Raw genomic sequence first — 26,568 nt, forward strand, 5'->3', positions numbered from 1 at the left:
TATGCGACTCCTCCCAGCCACGCTCTAGCAACGCGTCTAGAGACCGCGGAGGTCCAAGTAGGACCCTCAGAAGGCTCTACTGCCCCATGTGCAGCCCGGAGCTCGTGCTACTGCAGGTGTTCTTCCTGATGTTTCCCGAGAATGCCCAGCCTCAGCTCTCCTCCTCCGCATCAGGGGCAGTGCCCACCTCTTCGGACTTGGGGTCAGGGACGCTGGGCGAGACCGTCCAGTCCCCCTCGGAGGCAACTGCAACTCCCCCGGACGTGCTTGGGATCTCTACTGTGGGCCCTACTCTCGTGGCCTCCTCGGCGCCTAGGAATAGAACCGTGGAACGTTTCCCAGGTGAGAGGAGGGGTTGTGGGAGGCGGAAGCTACTTCTCAGATCTAAAATTCTGTGACCGAAGCTAAATTGCCACAAAACTAAGAATGGGGCTGTCGGAAGAGGGGGAATTAGCACGTGGAAGAACTTGGGGATCCTCATCCCGTTCGTTCTACTTTATGTTGTACTTTCATAGTCTTACCGATCTGTGTCTGTGACTTGACTCCTGGTACCTGCGATATAAATTGCTGCTGCGACAGGGACTGCTATCTTCTCCATCCGAGGACAATTTTCTCCTTCTGCCTTCCTGGCAGCGTAAGGTGAGCTTCTGCGTGCAGGCTGAATCCTAAAAGCGTTTGGGCCCTTGAATGGGTAGTATTTGGAAGTAGGAAAAGTTAGCCTTCGTGCCTCCCACCCCCATTTCCACTGCTAGGACATTCCCTTGTTTTTTCCCAGAAATGGCCTTTTCTGATTCTCTAGAGCAGGGCTGTCTAGTAGAATAGGACCTTCGTGTTGTCCTGTAGCAGCTCAAGGAGTCCTTTCTTGAGCCATCCGTGGAGCCCTCTTCTTTAGACCTACCCCGCCACTTCTAATTGTAGCTTTCTCTTTCCTCACAGATCTTCAAGCTGGGTGTGTGTAGACAACTCTCTTATCTTCAGGAGTAATTCCCCGTTTCCTTCAAGAGTTTTCATGGATTCAAATGGAATTAGGCAGTTTTGTGTCCATGTGAACAACTGTAAGTAGAAACATGTTGGTTGTTCTTATTGTCTAACATTTATTGAGAATTAACTTTTTCTCTGGCCTTTTTTTCCATTTCTTTCTTTTTTTAAACTTTTTTTTTTGTCCTTTGAACCTCTACCCCTCTTTCTACCTCTTCTCTCTGTCTCTTATTACTGAATATTTGCAATTTCTTATGCCCTATTGGCTGTGGATCAGAAAACTCATACAGAACTTTAATTTCAGTCCTGGACACTTGGAAGTCTCTACTGCCCCATGTGCACCCTGCAGCTCGTACTACTGCAGGTGTTCTTCCTGATGTTCCCTCAGGATGCCCAACCTCAGCCCTCTTCTTCGGCATTACGGGCAGTGCTCACCTCTTTTAATCATCTTACCAGCTGTACATACTTGAGCAAATCCCTTAGCATTGCCAAGCTCATTTCTTCAACTGTAAAATGTGAAATAATATCACTGGCCCTGAAGGTGAAAGTGCTCTGTAACTGTAGAATGTAATAAAGATGAGAGATGGTTATTATTGGAGTTTTTTAATGGACTTAGAAGTTTGCTAGTGATAGCTATAACTTTTCTAAAGATATGAAGCTAACATATCTTTTTTTAATGTCTATGAAGCAATATTCCTACACAAAATAGACTTAAATGTTCCTTTCATCCTGAAAGTCAAGTCACCCTGATTTCACCTCATTGTTAGAAAAGAAATTAAAAAACTATATTCATCTCAGAAAAGAATTTTTGGTTTGGGGGGGCACTTGAACTTGAAAGTATTTGTCAGAAGCCTTGTGGCCTTTTAGGTTGTAAGAGGGTAAAGGGAGCAAGGTGAATACTTCAATTTAAGGTAAGGCTGCCCCTTCCTTTCCAAACCTTCTACTATCTTCTGAATCCAGCCTTATGATCACGCACCAGAGCTATTGAGGTAGTACCCAACTGGTGCTCCCTGCTTTTAATCCCCACTGCTGCCTCCGATGTGATCGTATTCACTGCTTCTGGACCAGTGGATCTGAACTTTTTTTCCTCCTACAATGCCTGAGAAATATGGTCACTTCCAGTAGTAATAGTGAATCATTACATCAGTGAACTGTCCCTGAGTGAGGCTTGGGTGTAGATTCAAGCTTAGTATGAAAAAAACAAAAGCTTCCCTTTGGTTCTGGTTATATGCCTACTTCTGTCACACATACACACATAGCGTACGCACACAATACACACAACCATGGAGAATCACATTACTAGGTTAATCTTTCCATAACATCGCATTATATTGCTTCCTTATTCAGAAACCTCCAATGACTTCCCGCTACCTATAGAATAACATCCAGCTTCTTTAGCTTGCCAATCGAGGTGCTCTCCTATTTGATCCAACTTAGCTTTCCAGGCTCTTCTCCCATTACTCCATACATTGACCCTCTACTTTGGCCAAAGTTATCTACTCATTGTCTTCAAGATATGCCTTGCATTTTTTGCCAAGTTTGTATTTGCTTTTCTCCTTGACTCAAATGTTCCTCTTTATCTTTGCATTTTAAAATCCCTAGCTCTTCTGTAAGTCTTTTCTTGCTCACCTGTTGGAAGTGATCCCATGCTTGGAAGTTCTAAGGCATTTATTGTTTGAGTCACTCCCTTGGAACTTACAGGATTCCTTGTATTGCTATCAGTTTATGTGAACATCATGTCTCTCCAGGTAAATTGTCTGCACCTTGAGATGATGGATCATATCTTTGTTTTCCCACGGTGCTTAATATCATATCTACTGATAATGATCATCAATAAAGGATGTTTTTAGTCAAAGTCTGTGCAGCATGATGAAGTAGGGAAAAACTTAGATCAGGAATCAGAAGTTCTGCAATCTACTCCTACCTCTGTGGCCGTTTGCTACTCTTTTACCTGTGAGGATCCAAATTTCCTAATGAAATTGGGTCAGATGGTCTCTAGGCTTCTTTTCACATCTGCAGTTGTACCAATCTAAATCTAAATACCTTTAAGCTCTGCTAAGTATTAATATAATATATCATGTATCATGGTAGAAATTTTAGGCAAGAATTCTCCTTAGTCTACGCTTATTACCACTACCACCAATATCTCTTCACTGAAGTGAATGACATAATGTTAACCTTCTCATATTCATTTTTAAGCCATAAAAAAATAGCCAGGTAGATATTTGCCATCTCAGTTCATCTTCTTTCTTAGCTTAACTTTAAGTTTTCTTCATTCATAAAGATAGAAATAACAGCATTATATATGAGGTAAATATCTCTTCCATGTGGTTTTCAGGGTATGAGTTCTGAAGAAAAAGATAAAGCAGCTCTTGGATGCTTCAGATTTGGAAGATTTCAGATCAGAGGTAGAAGTTGGCCCATGGACCAGCAGCATCAGCATCACCTGCTTCAGATCAATGCTTCTCAAACTCTAATATGCATACACATCCCATGGAGATCTTGCTAACATGCAGGTTTTGACTCATGTTAGTAGGTTTGGAGGCCTGAGAGTCTGTATTTCTGACAAGCTTCCTAGGTGATGCTGGGGCTGCTAATCTATGCACCTCAGTTTGAGTATCAAGGAACTAGAAGATGTATAGAGAATGAGTAGTCTGAAAGGCCCCAGAATGGAGAGTTGTGTTCATTTATTTCATGCTGTATCAGAAAGCTGAAAAGTCAAATAATTAAGATATGATCACAGAGGATCAAGGTCAACCTTATATAATGTGGAATGCTCATTAGCTTTCAACGATGCAGGTCTTTTGACTCTGTCCACATGACCATAATTATATGAAGAATGAAATTAACATGGGACACATTTCTGCTATGGTTTTTCAAGTTAGCAGAAGAGTTGGAGTAGTAGACAGTGTCGTCTATGACCTGCCACCTTCTGGGCAGGGGAGAACACAAGGGCCCTTTTCCTACATCTCTGTCCTGGTTCTGAAGTGCCATAAAGAGATGGCTACATAAAATCAAGGTGTCAGCTGTGCGGAAAAAAAAAAAAGAAAGGTATTAAAGGTTTTAAAAAAAAGAAGAAGAGATGGCTACAAAAGCCTGGATAGATTTATACATTGCTATAATAGAAATTATAGAATTGTTACAGAAAGTACCCTTTTGAGGTGTCTGAAATCTTGAATGTAGGAATTATAAAGTGAAAGGAATAAAATACAACAAATCCATAAACTTGAGAGATGGAAACATTATTATTAGGACTGTCAGTTGAAATTTAGAGGAAACAGGAAGATTTGATGAGGACAGATCAAACAGTCTCTAATTTTGTCATATTCCTAAGGAAACAGTACCATTTTGTTGTATCAGAGACTCATTCAGCGTGGAATAAATATGAGCATTATTGAGCTTACTATTTTCATCACAAATTGCTAGTCATACACATTCATGGCCATCAGAGACTTGGAACTGACTGGCATTCATTGACCATATTCTTAGATCTTAATACTAAAACAATGATTTAGTTAACAGATTGCTATCAGAATTGTTATCTCTGGAGATGGAGTATTGCTTGGGAACCTTCTGGGAAAATAGTCTATAACTTGATCTGAGTGGTGGTAATACAAGTACATAAATTTGTAAAATTTTTTTGAGTTTACACTTAAAATGAGTATATTTGTACACTTTATGTATATTATGCTTCTGCTTCGATGAAAATATTTTTAAAAATTAGATATTTGGCATGCCAGATATTTTAAAATGCATATTTTTCTTTTATCTAAATGCTTTTTCTTTTAAAAACATTACAGCAAAATTAAACTATTTCCAGAAGCTCCAAAAGGTTAATGCAACCAACTTCCAGGCCCTGGCTGCAGAGTTTGGAGACGAATCGTTCACTTCAGCATTTCAAACCCAGTCACCATCAGCTTTTTACAGGGTGAGCTTGGGCAAGGGGATGGGATTGTTTGGTTTGGGTTTTCCTCTCAGAGCAGACCAGACAATTGACAAGCTATCTTTGTGGTACCTCCCTGCAGCTAGATAAACCATTGTCGGCTCTTTGGAGAACAGTGCTGTCCCTATAAACAAGCTGTTTCTGCTTTTTCCTTTTCTGGTGTAGTTCAATCCAATCTCACTACGAATAAATTTCTCCTATATTTTATTCAGGCTGGGGACCCCATTCTTACTTACTTCCCCCAGTGGTCTATAATAAGCTTGCTGAGACAGCCTGCAGGAGTTGGAGCTGGAGGACTCTGTGCTGAGGGCAACCCTGCAGGTGAGCAGGGCACAAGTACCAGCCTTTTTGCTCAATTTAAAATAGGCTTTTTCATTCACCACTTTCTTAATTCTTTGTGTTCTAAGGTTTCCTAGAGAGTAAAACTACAACCTGCACGCGTTTCTTCAAGAACCTGGCAAGTGGCTGTACCTTGGATTCAGCCCTCAATGCTGCCTCTTACTATGACTTCACAGTCTTGAAGGTGGGTGCTCATTCTATTCCCACTCTGTCACCGCTGTGGATTTGAAGTCAACATGCTTCCAACTGTTGTGGGTTGTGGAAAGAGCATTGAACTGGAAATCACAATCCCCAAGAACTACATAAAAGTCAGAGGGCCTAGAAACCCTATCATCTGAAGACAGATTAAAGAATTAGGGATATATGGCTAGGATCATCACCCCTCTTGCTAATAGAACTGGCTTCGGAGGGCGGGAGGGGATAACATCTCACAATTTCACCAAACTTCTTGTTTTTACTGTTCAGCAGAGCTGTCAAAGTAGGCGGGCATCACAGTCTATCCACCCTCCCATCTAGCTCTCCACTCCCTGGCATTTTAGTGTAAGGAAGAGTCAGGTGGAAGAGAGGAAACAAATCATTCTGATGTATTGACTTTCCCCCAAAACCAAAGCCTGTTGATAGTAATATAAAACCACAAGCTCCTGGTAATTTTCTGTGAGATATACGCACTCATGTCCCTGCTGGTCTCTTATTCTAGGTTCCAAGAGGTATGACTGATCTGCAGAATATGGAGGTATGATGCTGTTTATCCAGAAAAAGGAAAAAGAATATTTGGCCCATTTTCATCTGAGGCAATTTCAGTCCAGACTGTAATAGTAAAAGATAAATGTAAGCATGATACTGCAAACAGTTAAATATGGATCTAAAACAGTGCTTTTGCAAGTATGTTCTATACCATTAACAGCCTCATGAAATAAGGATTTATAAGGTGTTAGATAAGTTTGGAATACATTGGGGTAAATAAACTATATTTAGGGTGGGCTTCTTAGAGCCTTTAATTTGCTAGAGGGCCTTGTTAATCTCTAAGGGGAGAGTATTGAATACAGTATTTCTAAAACTTATTTGGCCATGAAACCGTTATTTTATATCTAATAGAATTAGTGTTTTGAGAAGTATTGGTTAGAAAGACTTTTGAATTTAAATTGTAGGCTGGCAGTGGATGAAGAGAGAGAGAAAAGGGATGGTCGAGGGGAAGGGAAAATATTCATTTTAGTACGATATCTAGCAAGAAGAGAAAATACTGCTTTCGATTTTGTTGACTTCCTTCTTTCCCTTGCTAGTTCCAGGTTCCCATAACACTTATCTCGCAGGCTGATCCTCCTGTGTTGGCTGGAAACACTTGTCAGAATGTTGTTTCCCAGGTAGGGATGCTGGCCCCAGATTCTAGATTGATGTATATGCATCAGCATTACCAGAGGTACCTCATCGTATGTTAAGTACCAGGCTGACCCCACCTAAATTTTTGTGCCTTACCTGAAATTTAACATGTCAAGAATTGAGCCCATCATCTTGTTCCCTACCATGGTTTAGTCATTTCCGTTGCCACCATCCTCCATCCTCTGGTATTTCAGGACCACAACATTAGAATTATTTCTGACTCTTCTTCCTTTGCCCACATATGGCCTTTTACCAGTTCTTACTGACTGACCATACTTTCTTCGTTGACATAGTATCATCTGAAAGTCTGAAAAGTCAGCTTCTCTTCCTCTATTCTCTGTCTTCTAATTGATCCAACCTAAAAAGGCAAGAATTATCTTAAAACATCCTTTTAAAGACTGTGCTGAGAAATTTAAGGTTACCTTCAATTACTTGTGACTTCTATCCTCAGACATTATGAGAGCCAAGTAAACCAAGTTTCTGTTCCATGCTCACTTCTGCCTCTGTTTCTACTTGCCCTCCTCCACCCACAATCAAAACTTTTCTTCCTTTTCAATTCTTACCATAAAGACACCTCCTCCATGAACCCTTTCAAAGAGCTTTATCTAGTTTATTCTCCATAGGAAAATGTAATATGAAGTCATCTTTATCATGTCATGGTATTTGTGTCTGGCATTTTTAATATTAGTTTTTTAGTCTCCCTCATTCAGTTACAATAAACTCTTAAAAACAGAAAATATATCCCTAACATAATTGGCCCAGTAACTATTTTCATTAATTGATTATTGTTTTGCATTTCAGGTCACCTATGAGATAGAGACCAATGGGACTTTTGGAATCCAGAAAGTGTCTGTCAGTTTTGAACAAACCAACCTGACTGTGGAGCCAAGCCCTTCTTTGCAGCAACACTTCATCATTCACTTCAGGGTTAGGGCCCTTCTCTTACAGGGGATTGAGAAGGGAAGAAATATTGGGTTAGAAATAGTTCCCCTGCTTCTGTAATCCATGTGAAATAGAATAAGAATATGAAGCCCTAGTTCAATCTGTTGAATAATGCCTCAACATTTAATATTTCATAATTTAACTACAAGTTACAGGTATTCAACAAATGTGTGGTAACATTTTCTCTGATTCTCTGTGTGGTCCAACAAGCAGGACTTCAATCTCAAATCAAAACTCCTTTTTTAAATAGTTGTTTTGAATCATAAATTCAACCAACATCCACAGAAATTCTTTAACTTTTCTCATATTCAGAATTTTATTCATTTCCCACTTAATTTAAGTTTCCAATCTTGATCACCACCATTTGGCTTTCTTCTACTACTTTCCTCTTTTTGAACCCAGCAGAATTCTTCTCAACTCTCCCTTCAGGTGATCATCCAAGTCCTGTGTCTGTCAGAACTCATCTCTGGAACATCTATAGTTAACTAAAATATATTTTTTTAAGTTACATTTAAATTCCTCTGATTTTATCCAGGCTCAACATAGCCCTAAATTGCTAATAAATTTTTAGAAACAGGGTTAAGGTATTTTTGATAGATCCTTGACAGAAGTGGCATATAGTGAATTTCAATATTCAGATCACTGAGGATTTGTTTTAGTGAATAAAAAAAAGTAAAATACTGGAGTAGAAATTTCTGCAAAATGCTACACTGTGGAAAGAAGCCAGATCGTTCATTGTAGCTCGCTTATTACATTGGCTTAAGAAAGAATAGGAAGCCAAGCAGTGGAAGGTGGCAAAGCATGCTTTTCTCCATAAATGACTTCTCTTCACTCTTTCTGCAGGCTTTTCAACAGAGCACAGCTGCCTCTCATACTGGTCCTAGAAGTGGGAATCCTGGCTATATTGTTGGGAAGCCACTCTTGGCTCTAACTGGTGATATAAGTTACTCAGTATCCTTTTTGGAGCTGGGTGGCCTCTTGTAGCCTAATGAGAAGCTGATCTTTTAGATTTTCCAATTCTCAAAGTTCCCCCATTTTTTAGGTATTCAGCACTTTCTTTACCATATTATGAATACATTATGTTCTTAAATGTCGATGCCACCAAAGCCTTTAAAACTTACATTAGACTGGCCAAAGGTGAGGGTTGGGCAGATTTTTGTTTGTTTTAATGAGATATTTATATACTGATATGTGGTTAACCATTTTGGAAAAACAGTAATTGTCTCTGGTTTTTTAATTACTAGAGGAAAACACAAATTTTTGACTTGAACGATATATTAATAAAATAGTGTTAAGGGAAAATAAAGAGCATAAATTTTCCAATCTTGCCTACTTTTTTTCCGTTATCTCCTTGACCATGACTTTTCCACCTCAGATGACCCTTTTGCAGAGCCAGGGTAATGGGACTTGCTCTGTTAAGAGACATGAAACACAATTTGGAGTGAATGCAATGTCTGGATGCAAGCTCAGGTAAGTCTTTGCTTCCCTATGATTTCCTACAATTTTGTTTCAGCTTATAGGGAATATATTGATATGATAACTTCTATGTTTTAAATGACCGTTCAGAGAATGCTATTATAGTTAGGGATAATCTTTTAATCTACATAGTGTTAATATTGCTAAGAGTTTTCTGACAGTCCTTAATATCTACTAAGGATTACTTCCTCCAATCTATTTTATAATATTTCTGGTATTTGGATTAATATACAGTACTAATACAGTTACATTATTATGTTAGCATTGGACTTCAGCCTCCATGGTGTTTAATTACAGGGTGAAGACAGCGAACTGCAGCCACTTGCAGCAGGAGATTTATCAGACTCTCCATGGAAGGCTGAGACCAGAGCATATTGCCATCTTTGGTAATGCTGACCCAGCCCAGAAAGGAGGGTGGACCAGGATCCTCCGCAGGAGCTGCAGTGTTTCGGTAAGGAGAGAAATACACTTTCTGTTGAAGTGTATTTTCTCCCTTTGTAAATTATGGGTAGTAAGGTTAAAACCAGCCTTGTCTCCATAGATAATATGTTTGTCATAGAAGGAAAAGTGTAAGAAATCATGCCCACTTGAAGTCATTATTTCAGAATAGGTTTATGCCTAACTTATTTTCCTTACTTAGGAAAAAAATTGTAGTAGAAATTCTAGAGATTGTCTGTGGTTCAAAATCACACCATATATTTCAAATATTCTCGAATATTTATTTGGTCAGCACAGATTCTTTCATGAGGTTATATAAGAACAACAGATTCTTCCTGTTGTTCTCATAAAAATTTGTATTTGTACATTAAAATATATTATCCAGTTAAAAATCGAAACCATATAGAATGGTGTATCCTGCTATATGGATCTTGCAATTAATCTTCCTAGAATACTGCTTTATTATACCATGTTTCTATTCTGGAAACTTTTGAGGCTCTCTGATGCCTTCAAAACAGACTACTTGGATGGATTTCATAATCTGACCCTTAGGTGTCCTCTTCTTTAACCTTTCACTGTTCCTATGTTCAAACCCTTTACTGTAGCCAAGTTGCCTGCTCAAAGCCAGTGCCTCCCACATCCCAGGTATACAGAAGATACTCAGTAACTATAGATTAATTAGTGAACGTCCCTCCATGGCATCATGTGCTGCTCTAGTTGCATACCGTTTTATATGCCATCTCCCTATCCAAATTTGCTTTTAATCATCATTTCTTTAAGATCAAGAATAATAATATAGTCTATTGTGAACTTCTGTGTTCTTCCTTTAAGCCTTCTCTATTGTATAATATAACGTTTAAGAAATTATGGCTATTTAATGCATAGTGACTGACTATAGACAACCATCAGGCAATTCAAGCAGATGCTTCTTTACCCTTCTGCAGGCTAAGAACTGTACTTCCTGCTGTTTCATACCAGTTTCCTTGGAGATTCAGGTATTATGGGCATTTATAGGCCTCCAGTCCAACCCACAAGCTCATGTGTCAGCAGCCCGATTCCTATACCAATGCCAATCTGTAGAGGTAAGTCATGGCTCATAAAAGACCGCTAAGCCTTGCAAAGCCTAGATTGTGTTGTCACCATTTGATAACCAGATCATCTTTTATCTTCTGAAAGACAATTTATGTTGCCAAACCAATGTTTGTTCAGAGTAAGCCGACACAGTTAATTTTCAAGTCTGTCCTCCCTGCTTGGTCACTGAAATTAACATGCTGTCATGAATACAACCTATATCTCATTTTTACCAGTTTTTTTTTTATTTCCTTACCTCAGGTTATAGGTTAATTTCTTTTAAATAATCCTACCACTATTACTATGCTGTTTGATTTAACTGCAGAAAACATTTTCCATAAATATGTGTTCGATGTGACAGTCACACACTTAGGAGAGTCTCTGATTGCTTGATGACTTGGGATATAGAGAAAAATTTTTTGAAAAAGAGTCTCTGAGTTTGTTGATTGCAATTAAAGTTACTGCTGTTGTATTTGTAGTCACCAATTATTGGTTGTATGTGCTCCATTAAATGAACAGTTTTGGCTGGGCATGGTGGCTCATGCCTGTAATCCTAAAACTCTGGGAGGCCAAGGTGGAACGATCACTTGAGCTCAGGAATTCAAGACCAGGCTGAGCAAGAGTGAAATGCTGTCTCTGTTAAACATAGAAAAATTAGCTGGGCATGATGGTGTGCACCTGTAGTACCAGCTACTTGGGAGGCTGAGGCAGGAGGATTGCTTAAGCCCAAGAGTTTGAGGTTGTAGTGAGCTGTGATGACACCACTGCACTCTATCCCAGGCAACAGAGCAAGATCCTACCTCAAAAAAAAAAAATTAAAATTAATTAATTGATTAAAAAGCTGGCCGGGCGGGGTGGCTCACGCCTGTAATCCTAGCCTTCTGGGAGGCCGAGGCGGGTGAATCGCTCGAGGTCAGGAGTTCGAGACCAGCCTGAGCGAGACCCTGTCTCTACTAAAAATAGAAATAAATTATCTGGACAACTAAAAATATATATAGAAAAAATTAGCTGGGCATGGTGGTGCATGCCTGTAGTCCCAGCTACTCGGGAGGCTGAAGCAGCAGGATCGCTCTTAAGCCCAGGAGTTTGAGGTTGCTGTGAGCTAGGCTGACGCCACGGCACTCTCTCTAGCCCGGGCAACAAAGTGAGACTCTGTCTCAAAAAAAAAAAAAAAAAAAAGTAGAGGAGCATAATTTTTGGCTAGTTTCTAAGGACTAACTATAAAATAGGGGAAAACTTAAGCAAAAAACTGTATAGACTTTCCTATCATTTTGTATGATAATTATTAATATATTAATATAATAGCTAAATGTTTATTGAACATTTACTATATGACAGGTACTGATAGTATTTTTTATCAGTGTTTTTTGTTAAGTATTGAATTCTCACAACAAACCCCTGAAGGTAAACAGCATTCATTTACATGGTACTCTGCTACTTGTAATTTTATACTAATTGGGCCTTTAAAGGAATCTTTTAAGTTTGGGGGTTAATAAAATAAATTATATCTCATGTCACATATAAACTTTTTTTTAATTTCAAAAAATAAAATATATCTCTAGGAAGAAACAACTAATTTTATAGAATATTCTATATCAATTAAAACCAAAACAATATGAGTATAAAGAACAATGTAGCATCATCACAGGACCAAGGCTCTAAACCTTTCTAAAATTATAATATTTAATTCTTGTTTATCACCAAGTGAATCATCTGCTCTTGAGATTGTCTAGGGGGCCCATTGCCTGCAGTTTATATGGTCAGCATGGCTTTGAGTCAGATGACCTATGTCTATAGCAAGTTATTTTACTTGTCTAAATCTAAGTTTTCTTTTCTATGAAATAGAGGTTAATAATACTCATTGAGTTGTACAGATTAAATGAGATCATAAAAGTAAAACACTTAGCACAGCTCCTAGCACATAGTGAATACTCAGTAAGTATTGTTCTTTATATCATTATTATTTTTATCATCATAACTTTTTTGGCCCCAAGCTTCCATAGAAGTGGTATATAAAGAAGTTATGAGGCAAAATAGAAAAGAAAAAAGCAGATATTAGAGCACTGTTTTTCAACTTTTGTTGGCTATCTCCCATGATAAGAAATTTATTTTACATCATGGCCCAGTTTACAACACACATACATATAAAATGGAAATAAAAGTTCTATAAAACAATGCCTTTACTATATGCAGTGTACTCTGTGATATTTTCTATTCTATTCTAGTTTATGCTATTTTGGGTTTTTTTTTAAATGCTAGACACAACCCACTAATGGGTTGCAGTTTACAATTTGAAAAACAGTTTTTTTTTTAATTTCTGTAAATTTATGGGGTGTATGAGAAATTTTCTTACATGTATATAATATATAGTGATCAAGTCACGGTATTCAGGGTATCCATCACCCAAGCACAGTTCATTTTTGTTAAGTATAGTTTATCCTACTCTGCTATCAAACATTGAATTGATTCCTTCTATCTTACTGTATGTTTGTACCCTTTAACCCAGTTCTTTTTATCCTCCCCCAATCCTTTCATTTCCTCTTCCCAGGCTCCGTTATCTATTTTTCCACTCTCTACCTCCATGCAAAAACACTTTTAGAGGATATATCTTTGACGATATTCCAAAGCTACTTATATTGTTTTATTTAATAAATGTCTTTTATTGATTATAATTGAAAGTTAGCTGTGTTTTATACCTCAATCAAGTAGCATACACTAGAAAAACTTCCAATCTAGCTACCTGGGTGTCTTAGTGGGTCTTAAATTTTATGGACCCCATTGACAGAATCTGTTAAACATTATTGACTTACTAGAAAAATGCAGACATTTATATAGTTTCAAGGGATTTATCAGGTTCTTGAAGCCAGGCTAAGAACCTATGCCACAATCTCGTTATTAAACAGGGCAGTATTTGAGGAAAGATAAGGAACACTAAACAAAATAATTCAACATTAGATTTTAGAAATAATTGCTGTCCAAGAAACGGCTAGGAAAGCATTCTGTTTCTCTTTTCTGTTATGTCTTGGAGGACACCAGCTGACCTCTCTTCTGAGAAGAGACAATAGTAGCACCAGCAGTGGACTTGATTGTTGTGACAGTCAGTAAAGTTTCTGTCACTAAAGTTTTTCTTTTTCAAGGATCAATCAGCTACTATTTGCCTCTATCTCCTAATGAATTATTAGACTGTAGAAGTACTTTGCTCCCTTCTGTGGTTCCTTTTCTTAATAGCCGGTATAGAAGAAACTGACCTAGTTTATTGTGTTTTTTAATATTTTATTACCTATTTTTTTTAAAGAACTTTTTAAAGTTTGCTCAGTGTTCCATGTTAAAATACACAACCACTTAAGATCTCTTGCTAATACATGATGTTCAACCACATTTATTCTTTAACAGAGTGGTCCCCAACCTTTTTTGGCACCAGGGACCGGTTTCATGGAAGACAATTTTTCCACAGCCGGCAGTAGGGGGTGCCAGAAGTTAGGCAGTGATGCTGTAAATACAGATGAAGCGTTCCTAGCTCACAGCTGCTCACCTCCTGCTGTGCGGCCCGGTTCCTAATAGGCCACAGACCGGTATAGGTCTGCAGCCTCAGAGGTTGGGGGCGGCAGCTTTAACATATTCATTTTCAGTGACTCATTTGAAAATTAGTAGCTTCATTTACATCTTTAAAATAAGTGAGAGAATTTAAAGATTTTCATTGGCTTCTCCCTCAAATATGTATACGTTTGTCCCTAAGAAAAAAATGGAGTTACTTGAGGAAAACTTACCTTTACATGGGCCTTTATAATATGATTTATAGGAAAATAAGTTCTAATTATCATAATAGAAATCACCACATCTGATAATATTAAATTAAAAGAGACTTGTGTAATATATATAACAAATACAGTTCATGGTTTTGGATAGGAGTCTGATGTGAACAAATAACTGTAAAGCACATTTTGGAAGAGTTGAAGAAACTTGAATATGGACTGTATTTTAGATAAAAAATACTATTGACATGAAAAGCTAGAGGCGATTTTTTTTTAAAGCAAATTACAAAACAGACTTAGGATCTCATATGGTTAAAAATGTACATATGGATATCTATATGTATAAACAAAGATAATAGGTATTAATAGTGGTATTCTTAGTGATGGAAATATGGTGCTTTTATTTCTTATTTTTTCTTATCTGTATTCTGTAACTCTTTACAATATAATTTACTGCTTTTATAAAATTAAAGTCATTAGGAAATGTAAAAATAACTAGATGTTATTCAGAGATGATTTTATTCAGTTTCACTTACAATACCATGAAAAAACAAATTACTTAGAAACAATTTAGCAGAAAGAATGAAAGACCTCTTTACTATAAGACATTACTGAGAGAAATGAAAGGGGACCTAAATGAATGGTTCATGGAGAAGACTCAACATTACAATGTCTATCCTCAAATGGACCTATAGATTCAATGCAAACCCAATAAAATCCTAGCATCCATTTTTGTAGAAATTGACAAGCTGATTCTAAAATTTACATGGAAATGCAAAGGACTTAGAATAGCCAAAACAATTTTGAAAAAGAACAAAGTTGGAGGATTTACGGTGCTTGATTTTAAGACTTACTCTAAATCTCAGACATTGTGGTACTCTGGTATAAGGACAGAAGAGAGAGTCCAAAAATAGATTCACAAATCATATCAATTCAATGGGAAAAGGAAAAAAAATTTTAACAATTGGTGCTGGAACAACTGGATAAAATTGGAACTACTAGCTAAACATATTATTGGGGGGGAGGGAATGAATTCTGATTCCTGTCTTACTCCATACACAAAAATCATAGACCAATACATAAAATCCAGAGTTATAAAGCTTCTAAAAGAAACAGGAGACTATCTTTACTAATTTGAAGTAGGCAAAGATTTCTTAGACAAGAAACAAAAATCATTAACCATAAGACTTTAAAAAGTTGATAAAAATGGCCGGGCATGGTGGCTCATGCCTATAATCCTAGCTCTTTGGGAGGCCGAGGCGAGAGGATTGTTTGAGCTCAGGAGTTCGTGACCAGCCTGAGCAAGAGCGAAACCCCGTCTCTACTAAAAAAAAATAGAAAGAAATTAGCTGGACAACTAAAAATATGTATATAAAAAATTCCTGGGCATGGTGGTGCATGCCTGTAGTCCCAGCTACTCGGGAGGCTGAGGCAGTAGGATTGCTTGAGCCCAGGAGCTTGAGGTTGCTGTGAGGCAGGCTAATGCCATGGCACTCTAGCCTGGGCAACCGAGTGAGACTCTGTCTCAAAAAAAAAAAAAAAAGTTGATAAATAGGACTTTATCAAAATTAAAAATCTCTGCTCAACAAAAGATACCATTAGGAAAATGAAAAGGCAGGCTAGGTCAGGAGAAAATATTTCTCAATACATTATCTAACAAAAGACTCATCTAGAATATAAAAAGAACTCCTACAAATAAATAATACAATGACAAAAAAAACTAAAAATGGGCAAAAAGAACAGGTCACAAAAAGAAATAAACAAATGGTCGATAAATGTAAAAAAAAAACTGTTCAACATCATTAATCATTAGATGCAAATTAAAACCACAAGATAATACTTCATGCCCATTAGAATGGCTAAAATCAAAAACGACTAACAATCATGTTCCAAGAATGTAGAACAACTGGCATTTTCATACATTGCTAGTAGGAATGAAAAATGGTACAACCACTTGGTCTTAAATTTTACAAGTGCATCTTCTCTATTACTCAGCAATTTTACTCCTAATTATTTACCCAAGAGAAATTAAAATATGTGCCCCCAAAAAGGCTTGTACAGGAAAGTTCATAGCAGCCTTATTAACAAAACCAGAAACAACCCAAATATCCATCATGAGGAGAGTCGGCAAATTATGGTACATTCACACGATGGAATTCTACTCAGCAATAAAACAGAATGAATTATGGGTACACAAAACAACATGGATGAATCTCAAAAATGTTTATCTTGAGTGAAACAAGCCAAACACACACACATACAAAATATACTGTACGATTCCATTTATATGAAGTATAAGAACAAGGAAAATTAATCTTTAGTGATAAAAAGCAAAAAGTAGTTGCTTCTGGGAGAGGGAACTATGAAATGATAGACATATTCCAGATCTTGTTTGGAATATTGGCTATATACATATATAATTGCCAAAACTCATTGAACTAAACATTTAAGATATATATATATATATTTATATATTTATATTTACATATATAAATATGTTGTTTATAAATTATACCTTAATAAAAATAATAAAACCAAACAAAAAGACATTTAAGAAAAGGGAAAAGGAAAGCCATTAACTAGGGGGAAAGATTTGCAATACATGTATCTGACAAAGTCTTGTATAGAATAAAGAACTCTTACAGCTCAGCAATGAGTTACACACTTGAATTTATTCTAGTGCATAGTCTGAATGTAGCTACAAAAACACATAGCTTTTTCTTTAATAATGATAGTTTCCATTTGTAATGATTTGACATAGGGGATTAACATATAATAGTTTAAAAATTGTGATTATACAGATGTAATATATTGTATGTACTCCTTATTACCAAAGCCAAATAAAGCTTAATTCAAACTCTTCATGTTGGTACAAAGTAAATCTTATTTTGGGACAAAGAATTTTGCTGCACTGTAAATTGAATTGAAGCAAATTAATCCCTCACACTTTACAAAGAGTTAAAATTGTTGGTGGTAATTTCTGAAGTAAACATTGTGAAATATTATAGCTTAAAGTAGAAATAAATTAAGTCAACCATACCTAACAGAACTGGATCCATAGTAAAAGAAATGTGCTGACTGGGCTATGTGTCTTTTGTCTGTCCTGACAAAAGAAATGAGATAACCAGACTTTGAGGGAGTTTTTTTCTCCAATGCTCTTGATATACACGCTAAACAGTGAATTCTCTAATTTTGCCTATACAAAACTTTAAAAACATAAATAGAAAAACTTTAGACTTCAAAATTAAAATATAACACACTGAACATAACTCAAAAACCTTTATTCTTCATGTGGTACTAAAACTCAAATTCTAAAATGGGTCAGTAACATTCACTATTATCCAGTGACCTGGTAAGTGAAATTCAAGTTCCTTTTAATTGGACTATCTACTGCATACGCTGCATTTGTTCCAAACCTCCATACAATTATACTAGGAATTTTTTTAATAAATGAAGGGTAAGCATTTCACTTGAAATATTTGTTAATAAATATATAGATGAAACTAACTAAGCCCACCCATTAGGGATCCTAATTACAGTGTGGTGGGAAGGATAAGGGGTCAAATAGGTCTGTAGTTGCTGTTAAATAGCTACGACATACTTCCTACCTTGCAATTTATTATCTCTTGTTACTTTTTATTAGTTTCCTATCTCCAAAAATACCTCTACTCATTTGTTAAAAAAGAAAGAAAAATCCTTATTGACTGCTTACTCTGTGCCAAGTACCATGCCTGGAGCTAGGTATGAAGTGGTAAAGATAGACTCTGGAAAGTGTGAGGCAGTACTGAGGTGAAGTTAGAACAGTTCTAACCTGTTCTAACACCGCTGTAGAAAACCAGGTAAGGGCTGTGAGAAGTAGGCAGAATTCAGGTTTAGGGATGCTACAGGTTAAGACTTAATTTGCTTAGATGTGGAGGTTGAGGAGGAAGGAGTCAAGGATTATGGATAGGTTTTTAATTTGGACATGTCATCCAGTTCTTTTATATGTTATATGTGATGCCCTGATGATTGTCCCCAAATGTAATTTTGCTCTTTGCAGTAACCCTTTTAGTTCTTATCCTCTCCCCTCTCCTTTTTTGGTAGGCATGCCTGAGGCTTTCTTCCTGTTTTGTTTTGTTTGTTTTGTTTTGTTTTGTTTTGTTTACTAGAACCCACTATGCCTGTAAAGTATCTGGGAATATACCCTCCCAGATGGCCCTTAGCCAGTGACTTCAGTGTGCAGTAACATGAAAGCCCAGCTCCCTTGCCTTGGGTTGGGACGACAAAAGTTGCTGGGACTGTGAAGCCTACTTTATATTTCAGTACCCTTGCAGATTGGACTAATGCTAGATAGTTGTATAATTGATCAAATTATTTTATAATTGTCTAATTTATCAAAGTAATACATACATGGCCAGGCACAGTGGCCCACACTTATAATCCCAGCACTTTGGGAGGCCAAGGTGGGAAGATTTCTTGAGGACAGGAGTTCAAGTCTAGCCTGGGCAACATAGTGAGACCCCCTCTCTATAAGAAAATTTAAATAATTAGCCAGGCACAGTGGTGCATACCTGTAGTCCCAGCTACTCAGGAGGCTGAGGTGGAAGGAGCACAGCCTAGGTGACACAGCAAGACCCTGTCTCTAAAAAAATAATAATGCCTACATACATGTATTTTTTAAAGTCAAAATGCCAGAAAAGAGAATCTCTTAAAAAATGTCCTCCCTCATCATCCTACTCTTCAGAAATTACCTGTTTAACTCTTTTATCTGTTTCTTCTGGTATTTACCTTGATTTCTAAGCAGTATGTATACTTAGTTAACTCTTTTAAATTTAAAAATTTCTTTATTTATACATAATAATTGTACATATTTATGGGGTACATGTGATGTTTTCAGAAATGCATACAGTGTATACAGATCAAATCAGGGTGTTTAGGATATCTATCACCATGAACATTTATCATTTCTTTGTGTTGAGAACATTTCAAATCTTCTCTTCTGGGTATTTTGAAATATACAATATATTGTTGTTAACTGTAGTCACCCTACTGTGCTATCAGGCACTTAGTTATCTCTTGAATCATCAGTTTCAGAGATAAGGTATTGACTTCCTATTTTCATAGGTGAGTTCAGCTCTGTTATTATCCTCATATCTCTCCTACCACTTTCCCAATGTAGTTGCATCAAAATATTTTATTGTCATTATTCAGTGTTTCATTATTATGATTATGTAAATATTCATGCTGAGCCAAGTAGTTCAATTTTTATGAAACTTTTTATTTTCCCTGAAATTAATAATTACCTCATATTTCATTCTTAGTTTTCTTTGAGCTAATGGCTAAGACTTCTCACTCTCTCCAATAGCTGTAAAATTTCTCTCAATGCAGTTTTCCAAATAGTTGAACTTGCCATATACTCTATCAGTTCCACTTTTTCCTACATAGTTTCTTCATGGAGACCTCCATAATCTGATATAATATGATCTAGTTCAGGGTTGGGAAACCTTTTCATGTTGGAAGGCCACAATAAGTAATCAAATAAGACCACATTTAAGAAACTTAAATTAGATATACTTAAAGATGTATATTATTTTGTAAAAATCTAACCATTATGTACTTAATAATTTCAAAAAATGAAAACTATTTAATTTTAAAGTTAACTAACCTTTTAATGACTATGTTGTGTCTGCTTTTTGTTGGAAAGTATTTGAATATTTGGTTACAGCATGGAGGTCTGCAGTTTTAGCTGATCCTCTAGATGGGTATCAGTCATCTGTGACCTTAAGGGCATCTTGCTTTGGGTTAGGTAGGAGAATGCAGATGCACAGTGCTTGAAAAGCAAGACGGCATTTTTCGGGCATGTTGCCAAAGGCATGTGTATTCCACTGCATTTTTCCATATTTCAATTGGATCTTTCTCGGCATCAAACAATGACTTTAAAATGTTATCGCCTGAGAGCTCAATCAATTCCATCTGTAGTTCTTTAGGTGCCTTGGTGATATCAACTAGGTGAGGCTGAAATGCCGATTTGAGTGTGATGTCATGATTCTCAAAGTCACTGAACTTTTCATTATATTCTCCCATTAATAGGTCTATAACAGCTGTGTATTCTCCAAATGATTTGCATATAATATCATCTTGCTCATCAATGACCTTTGCTAATCAGGGAAAATGTTCATCCAAAAGTGCCTTTTGAAGAAGTGTTTTGAAAAAAGATAGCTTTTTTTGAAATGCTTGGATTTTTTGTGCCACATATCACATACAGACTTAGTTTTACCTTGCAAAGAAATATTCAAATTGTTTTGATTTGACATGATGTCACACAGAAATGCTGCATTCCTATAGAAATCTTCTTTCAATAATTCACATTGCTGATTCTGTTCTTCATAAAATTTAACTGTCTGTTCTCATAGAGATAAATTTTGGCTAACACCTGTCCCTGCAATAGCCAATGCACTTTAGAATGATATGGCAAATCCACATTGAATACCTCATTGTTTAACTTTGTGAAACTGACAGTGCATTTGCACAAATATAGTTAACAATACTTGTTGCAAAGTGTCACTTAAAATAGTAGCTTTAGCACAGAGATTTTGCTGATGCAAGAGACAATGAAAAGAAATGAGAGCAGCTGGATCTGTTAATACTTTTTTCATCTGTGCGATAAACCCTTCATGTTTTTCTGTCACAGAAGGTGCACTGTCTGTACACAATTACTAAATTTACCAAATTCAGTCCAACTTCACAACATATATCTTGAAAGTTGTTGAATATATCTATTCCCCGTGTTCTGTTCACAAGAGTGCTCAAAGCGAATAAGTCTCTGTATAGCAAAGGAAATCTTCTGTTATGACCTAAATGAAGTGTAAAACCTGTGCCAAGTCAGTAGTGTCAGTTGATTCATCCAAAGTAATTGAATAATATATATTTCCCTTTAGAAGTATTACATGAAGTTGTTCTGTTAAGTTGAAGGCTAATGAATGCTGCCGATCAGTTACGGTTCTCCTTGAAAGAAGCAGTTGTTTGTACTTTGAAATGTTATCAGGGTCCCAACATTCTACAACGTCAACAATGCATTCTTTCACAATTTCTACATCACTGAATGGCTTCCCTTTTTTCTAGAGTTTATAAACGACTTTATAAGTTGCTTTCATGGCACTATTTCCAGGTCTTATGGCTGCTTGAAAGAATTGTCTTTGCTTTTGCTTTTCATCTTTTAATTTCTGCAATACAACCTTTCATGCCTCTCCTTCTGATTTAAAATATTTGTGGTCCTTATAAGTGTTATAATGCTGATAAGCATTGAATTTCTTTAATGTTGATATTATAGTATCACAAAACAAGCAAATCATCTTATCTTTAGCAGAAACAAGATCATATTGCAATTCCCAATCCTCATTAAAAAATCTGTTTTCTTCCTTCAGTGTTCTCTTGGCCTTCTTTGACATGATGGGCTGTTAAGCAGACAGAACTAAAAAATACTGTCGAGCTGTGCAACTGTTCACAAATTCCACTTCAAACAGAAACACAGTGCACTGTTGTCCAAAGCTGATAACAGACTGCCGTACTCAACTTCCATAAACTCTCACCAACCAGCCTCGTGCAGTAGTAGCACCAGTAGGGTAGGGGAAGTTAGAACTAAATCACGAGCATAGCAGCCATCAATTTAGCCCTTATGGCTTACTAATGTTCTAATTGTGCCAGTCAATCTGGGAGGATTATTTCACTGAAACTTGTTTTATTCTTTGATATTTTAAATATGTTCATTTTAAAAATAAAAATATAAAAGACCAACAAAAATGTATTAATAAAAATAAAAGGATTTATTCTGTAAAATTTGGATTCAGTCAAGAGGCCGCACTTAAGGACCTAGAAGGCCACATATGGCCTTAAGACAACGGGTTCCCCACCCCTGGTCTGGTTGCTGCCCAGCAATTGTCATGGGACCTTCCTTTACTGCCATCTTAGGGTTCTTCCTACCTATGTTAGATTCACTGTTTACTAGATGCTACTTCTTCCTTTTTCTTGGTCTAATCTCTTGTTTTGGTGGAGCTCAAATTCTGATAACTTATTTGGGAAACGATACATGTTCTTTAGTTCATATGTCTGAAGATAACTTATTCAGCCATCATCCTCATCATGTCTAATTGGTCATTTGGCTACATATAAAATTCTAGATTGAAAATTGTAAGGTTTTTTGGATTGGCCAGCACCAGAGAAAGAAAGAGGAGCAGAGTTGAAAGGGATAAATAAAGAGGCTTTACTGGAGTGCTCCTGGGTGGGGGTAACGAGTCCCAAGAGAGAGACCCTGGCGAGGTTCCCAGGTCCCGAGGGGGGGGAGACCTGAGAAATTGCACCCCCAGAAGTTTTGAGTGGGTTTATATATGTTTTTTAGGGCTGGGGGTGGGAGTTTCCTTGGTGGAAAGATTTATGGCGGGGAGAGCAAGGAATTTTCCGGTGCAGTTTTAGGGCAGGTGTGGAGAAATAGGAGGGGCTGGTGGTATGGGTGGACTCCAGGAACCGTGACGGACTCCAGGAGCCGAGACCCTTGTCATGGTAACCATCAGGTGTGGTTATTCTTTTAACTCAGTTGAGCTTAGCAGGCATTGTTCTCGGCAGGTCTCGTGAGCTTCTTCTTTTTTCATTAGGGAGGGGAGGGGTGCCCGACACCAGCCTTACAAAAATTATTTTCACTCACAGTTTTATAGGCAATTTTCCATTGTTTTCTAGTTTCCAATACTGCTCTTCAGACACTATTTTAAGATCTTTTTATTCCTAGTAGTCTGAACTTTCCACAATATTATGCTTTGGCTAGGTCTTTTCCTCATTCATTTTACCAAATAATTCATGGGTTTTTTTACACTGGAAACTCAGTTCTGAGAAATTTCAATTATTACTACATGGCTAATAATTTCCTCTGCATTATTTTCTCTGATCTCTCTTTTTGAAATTCCTATTAATCTGCTAAAGGGATGCTAGATTGATTTTCTGATTTTTTTTCTTGTCTCTCATTGTCTATCTCCTTATGCTTTTGTTCTTCCTAGAAGAGATTGTCAATTTTACCTTTTAACCTTTCTGCTCATTTTTTATGTTGACTATCACATTTTAATACTTAAACTCCTTCTTATTCTCTATTTCTTTTTATAATATCTTTTTCTTATATATCTTTGAAGATATTAACAACTTTGCATCTTCATCTTTCATTGTCTGTTTCCTTGGAGTTTATTCAATTCATTTGGTACAGTTTTTCTCTTCAATGTGAAAAGCTTTCCCTCCACGTTCATCAGTCTCTCCAGCTTTCTATCCAAAATAAGAAAAAGCTATTAAGCTGATTGAAGCGCTGTGATCATGGGTGACACTTACTGACTTGTGGCCTTCACTGCAGGGCAGTTAGTATCTTTGTGGCTTTGCCAAGAGTATTAATTTTTTCCAAAGAAGACCCTCCAGTCTCCTGACTGAAGGGTATGGGTATAAGACAATCTGCAAGTATTTTAGAGCTGGATAAATGAAGGGATTTCATCCAGAGTAATCCCTCTGTGTTCAGTTTCATGCCTCACTCTGTCTTTCTCTATGTCCAATGTCCCTGAGTCCAGAATTTCTCTGGCTTGTGTTGTTTATTCTTTTGTTGAGGTGGGAAAGGGATAGTTATCTGATTGCACTGAGGGGATATCATTCAGTAACCATTTTCCATCCCTACATCATCCCTGCCTCCTTGTTATCTCCTATTACTGAGTTTTTCAAGGTTCTACAGAGAAAATCTGCTTGCTTCTATTCTCTGAAGACTTTCAGGTTTGGCCTTCTTTCCCTCTGGGAAACTTTGCCTCCATCTGCTTTCTGTTTTCACATATTATGATATCTTCTCGTTTCAGTGGAGATGGAATTTTTGTATCTGTTTCTTGTTGGGTTGGAATGGTTTTGAGATATAGAGGGAGAAGACATGTCTGTACTGTCTTAAAATCAAGTCTAGTAGTAGCTCTTGATGAGCACATATTCTAGATGAGGCTGAAGGAACAACTCTGTTCAAACAACTTTTGTCATGTGGGGTTTCCTAGCCAGTGAAACACCCCTATAGACTTAACGATACATACTTGAGGAGACATGGACCTAAAGAATGACTTCTTGGGCTCATAGTTATCTTAGATAGGTCAGTTCTGGGTATAGGCTGACCTCAAAGCTCTAGAAATTCCCTGATTTGGCAGTTTGAGGAGGCCAATAACACTGTTATTTTGCTTGCTTAAATCTGAAACCAATTAAAAGGAGTCAGAAAGAGATTAAAATGTCAGTTTTAATACTAATTAATGCTAGGTAGGTAGATATGGGTTGGATGTGTACCAGTGGGCTTCCTGATGTAATACTACACTCTTCCATCATGAGACCACTACCCTAATTCCAACCCCAGCCCCTTTGGGTATTCTCCTGGGACTGCTAGTGGGCAGTTTCAAAATTGCCCTTCTCTTAAAGGTTCTGAAATGAATCGGAATAGCACATTAATTAAATCAACTCCTAGACAACACAACCCAAAGCTGAAAATTTATTACCTATTCTATTTCCCATCCCAGAGTATTGCTAGCTATCCCAGCCAGTACAGCTCATCAGGCATTCTACAATGAGATTAAATAACAATATTAACATACTTCAGTAATGTCACCTGCAAAGATTTGCTCAAAAAATTGAATACATATCCTCTCCTCATTATAAATTTCCTGGGTAGAAATTAAAGTCTTAATAGTAAATTCTTTTATAAGTTAAAAGTCTAAAGAAAGTTTATTACTTAAGTAATATCCATTTGCTTTGTCTGATTAGTCTCAGCCAGTCTTTGATGCCTGGCTGTCAAGATTCCCTTGGCAGCTTCTGCCCAGGTTGGCCATCCTTGTGATGTATATGGTTCTTTCAGCACCTCAGAAGTTACATTAGTTCTATACCCAGTCCCTCGTGAGCTTCACTTTTTAAAAAAAGAATTCAAAGAGTTAATATGCAAGATTATCACAGCACTGGCTCCACACCCATTTAAAAAATAAACAAATAACAGGCCCTAGAAGGGTTATTCCAGGCAAAATTATCTTCCCAGAGCCTGGTGCTTACTGTTGCCAAAGACCACAACAGATAATAAGGGCATCAGAGTGAAGGAATGCGAATGGAGAAAATCCTCATTTCGGTTCAACAAGACAGTTATTTACCGTCAAAGTTTAATCTGAAGTTTGCTTGGTGAGCTCAGAGTCAGACCGAAGGGAATTCGCTTTAGATAAACATGATTCCAGTGCTTGATGTCATCAGGCTGCGACCATCTCTACCAAAAACTGCATGTGTTAGATCAGATACTTGAGTCAGCCTGAGAGTTCCCTTCTCATGGGAACATCTATTTTATTTGACTTGAATTGGCGGGTGGTTGGCAGGATCCTTTCTAATCCTGAGAATCTGTGAGTTACTTTTCTCTCTGCAATTTAAGAAAGAATAGAATTGCCACTGCTACTTTCGTTTATACACATGTGCTGTTTCAGAGCCTGGAGCCTTCTGAGACCTGATAGAGTAGAGTTGCTAAGCACCTAACAGCAGCCGTTTCGCCATCTGGCCTCTCTCTTATCAGACAGCTTCCCAACTGGGGGAAGCTTGAGTCAGTGTTTAGTTAGGTATAACTGCTCACAGTACTGGTGTCGTGGACTGTTGCTAAGAAGTTCATTTCCTTGTGTCTCATTGAAAGAGAACCACTTAGGGCCAATATGAGATAAAGGCTATCTTGTTTATAACAGTTTGGTTTTGGTTTTTCTTCAGAGAAAATAATAATAACATCTAAGCTAGAGGGCTATACGAATGGGCACCGAGCACTGACCTGTCATTGACTTTCTTCCTGTAGGATTCCCAAGAAGTACCTTTGACAACTCTTGTGAACTTTGTGGACATTACCCAGAAGCCAGAGCCTCCAAGGGGCCAACCCAGAATGGACTGGAAATTGCCATTCGACTTCTTCTTTCCCTTCAAAGTGGCATTCAGCAGAGGAATAGACTCTCAAAAAGGCTCAGTCCCTCCCATCCTTATCCTGTGCCTCTTACTACTTGGAGTTCTCAATCTAGAGACTAAGTGAAGAAAAGAGAATAATCAGATTTCAGTTTTCCCTATGGGAAGCTCTGAGGCAGCCTACTTATCTTGGCTAAACAGATCCTCACCTGCTTATGACCAGAGGAAAGCATTTAGGATAATAGAAGACTCAACTGAAGGAATCTTTGTATATGAAAGAAGGTACTTTAGAAAAGCAATAAAAATATTTTATTCATCATA

The 26,568-nt window shown here is 37.2% G+C and overlaps 1 protein-coding gene across 1 annotated transcript; it reads left to right on the forward strand.

Moving 5' to 3' along the window:
- TCTN3 (tectonic family member 3) lies at window positions 1–26,568 on the forward strand. The gene is made up of 14 exons (XM_045568878.1): window positions 1–342; window positions 516–639; window positions 937–1,055; window positions 4,779–4,906; window positions 5,134–5,242; window positions 5,329–5,444; window positions 5,958–5,993; window positions 6,541–6,621; window positions 7,439–7,564; window positions 8,423–8,530; window positions 8,955–9,049; window positions 9,353–9,506; window positions 10,438–10,575; window positions 26,147–26,568. The coding sequence occupies exons 1-14, from the start codon at window positions 87–89 to the stop codon at window positions 26,372–26,374; spliced, it is 1,818 nt and encodes a 605-aa protein (XP_045424834.1). The 5' UTR covers window positions 1–86; the 3' UTR covers window positions 26,375–26,568.

Source organism: Lemur catta, chromosome 14 (assembly GCF_020740605.2).
Source record: "Lemur catta isolate mLemCat1 chromosome 14, mLemCat1.pri, whole genome shotgun sequence".
NCBI classification, from domain to species: Eukaryota; Metazoa; Chordata; class Mammalia; order Primates; family Lemuridae; genus Lemur; species Lemur catta.

What these genes read in the sequence shown, in the direction of transcription:
- TCTN3 (XM_045568878.1), top strand. Translation starts at nt 87, where the DNA reads ATGTGCAGCCCGGAGCTCGTGCTACTGCAGGTGTTCTTCCTGATGTTT. An exon ending in AACCGTGGAACGTTTCCCAG is followed by an intron (nt 343 to 515) that starts GTGAGAGGAGGG and finishes GTACTTTCATAG; the next exon opens with TCTTACCGATCTGTGTCTGT. An exon ending in GTCAGAATGTTGTTTCCCAG is followed by an intron (nt 6,622 to 7,438) that starts GTAGGGATGCTG and finishes TTTGCATTTCAG; the next exon opens with GTCACCTATGAGATAGAGAC.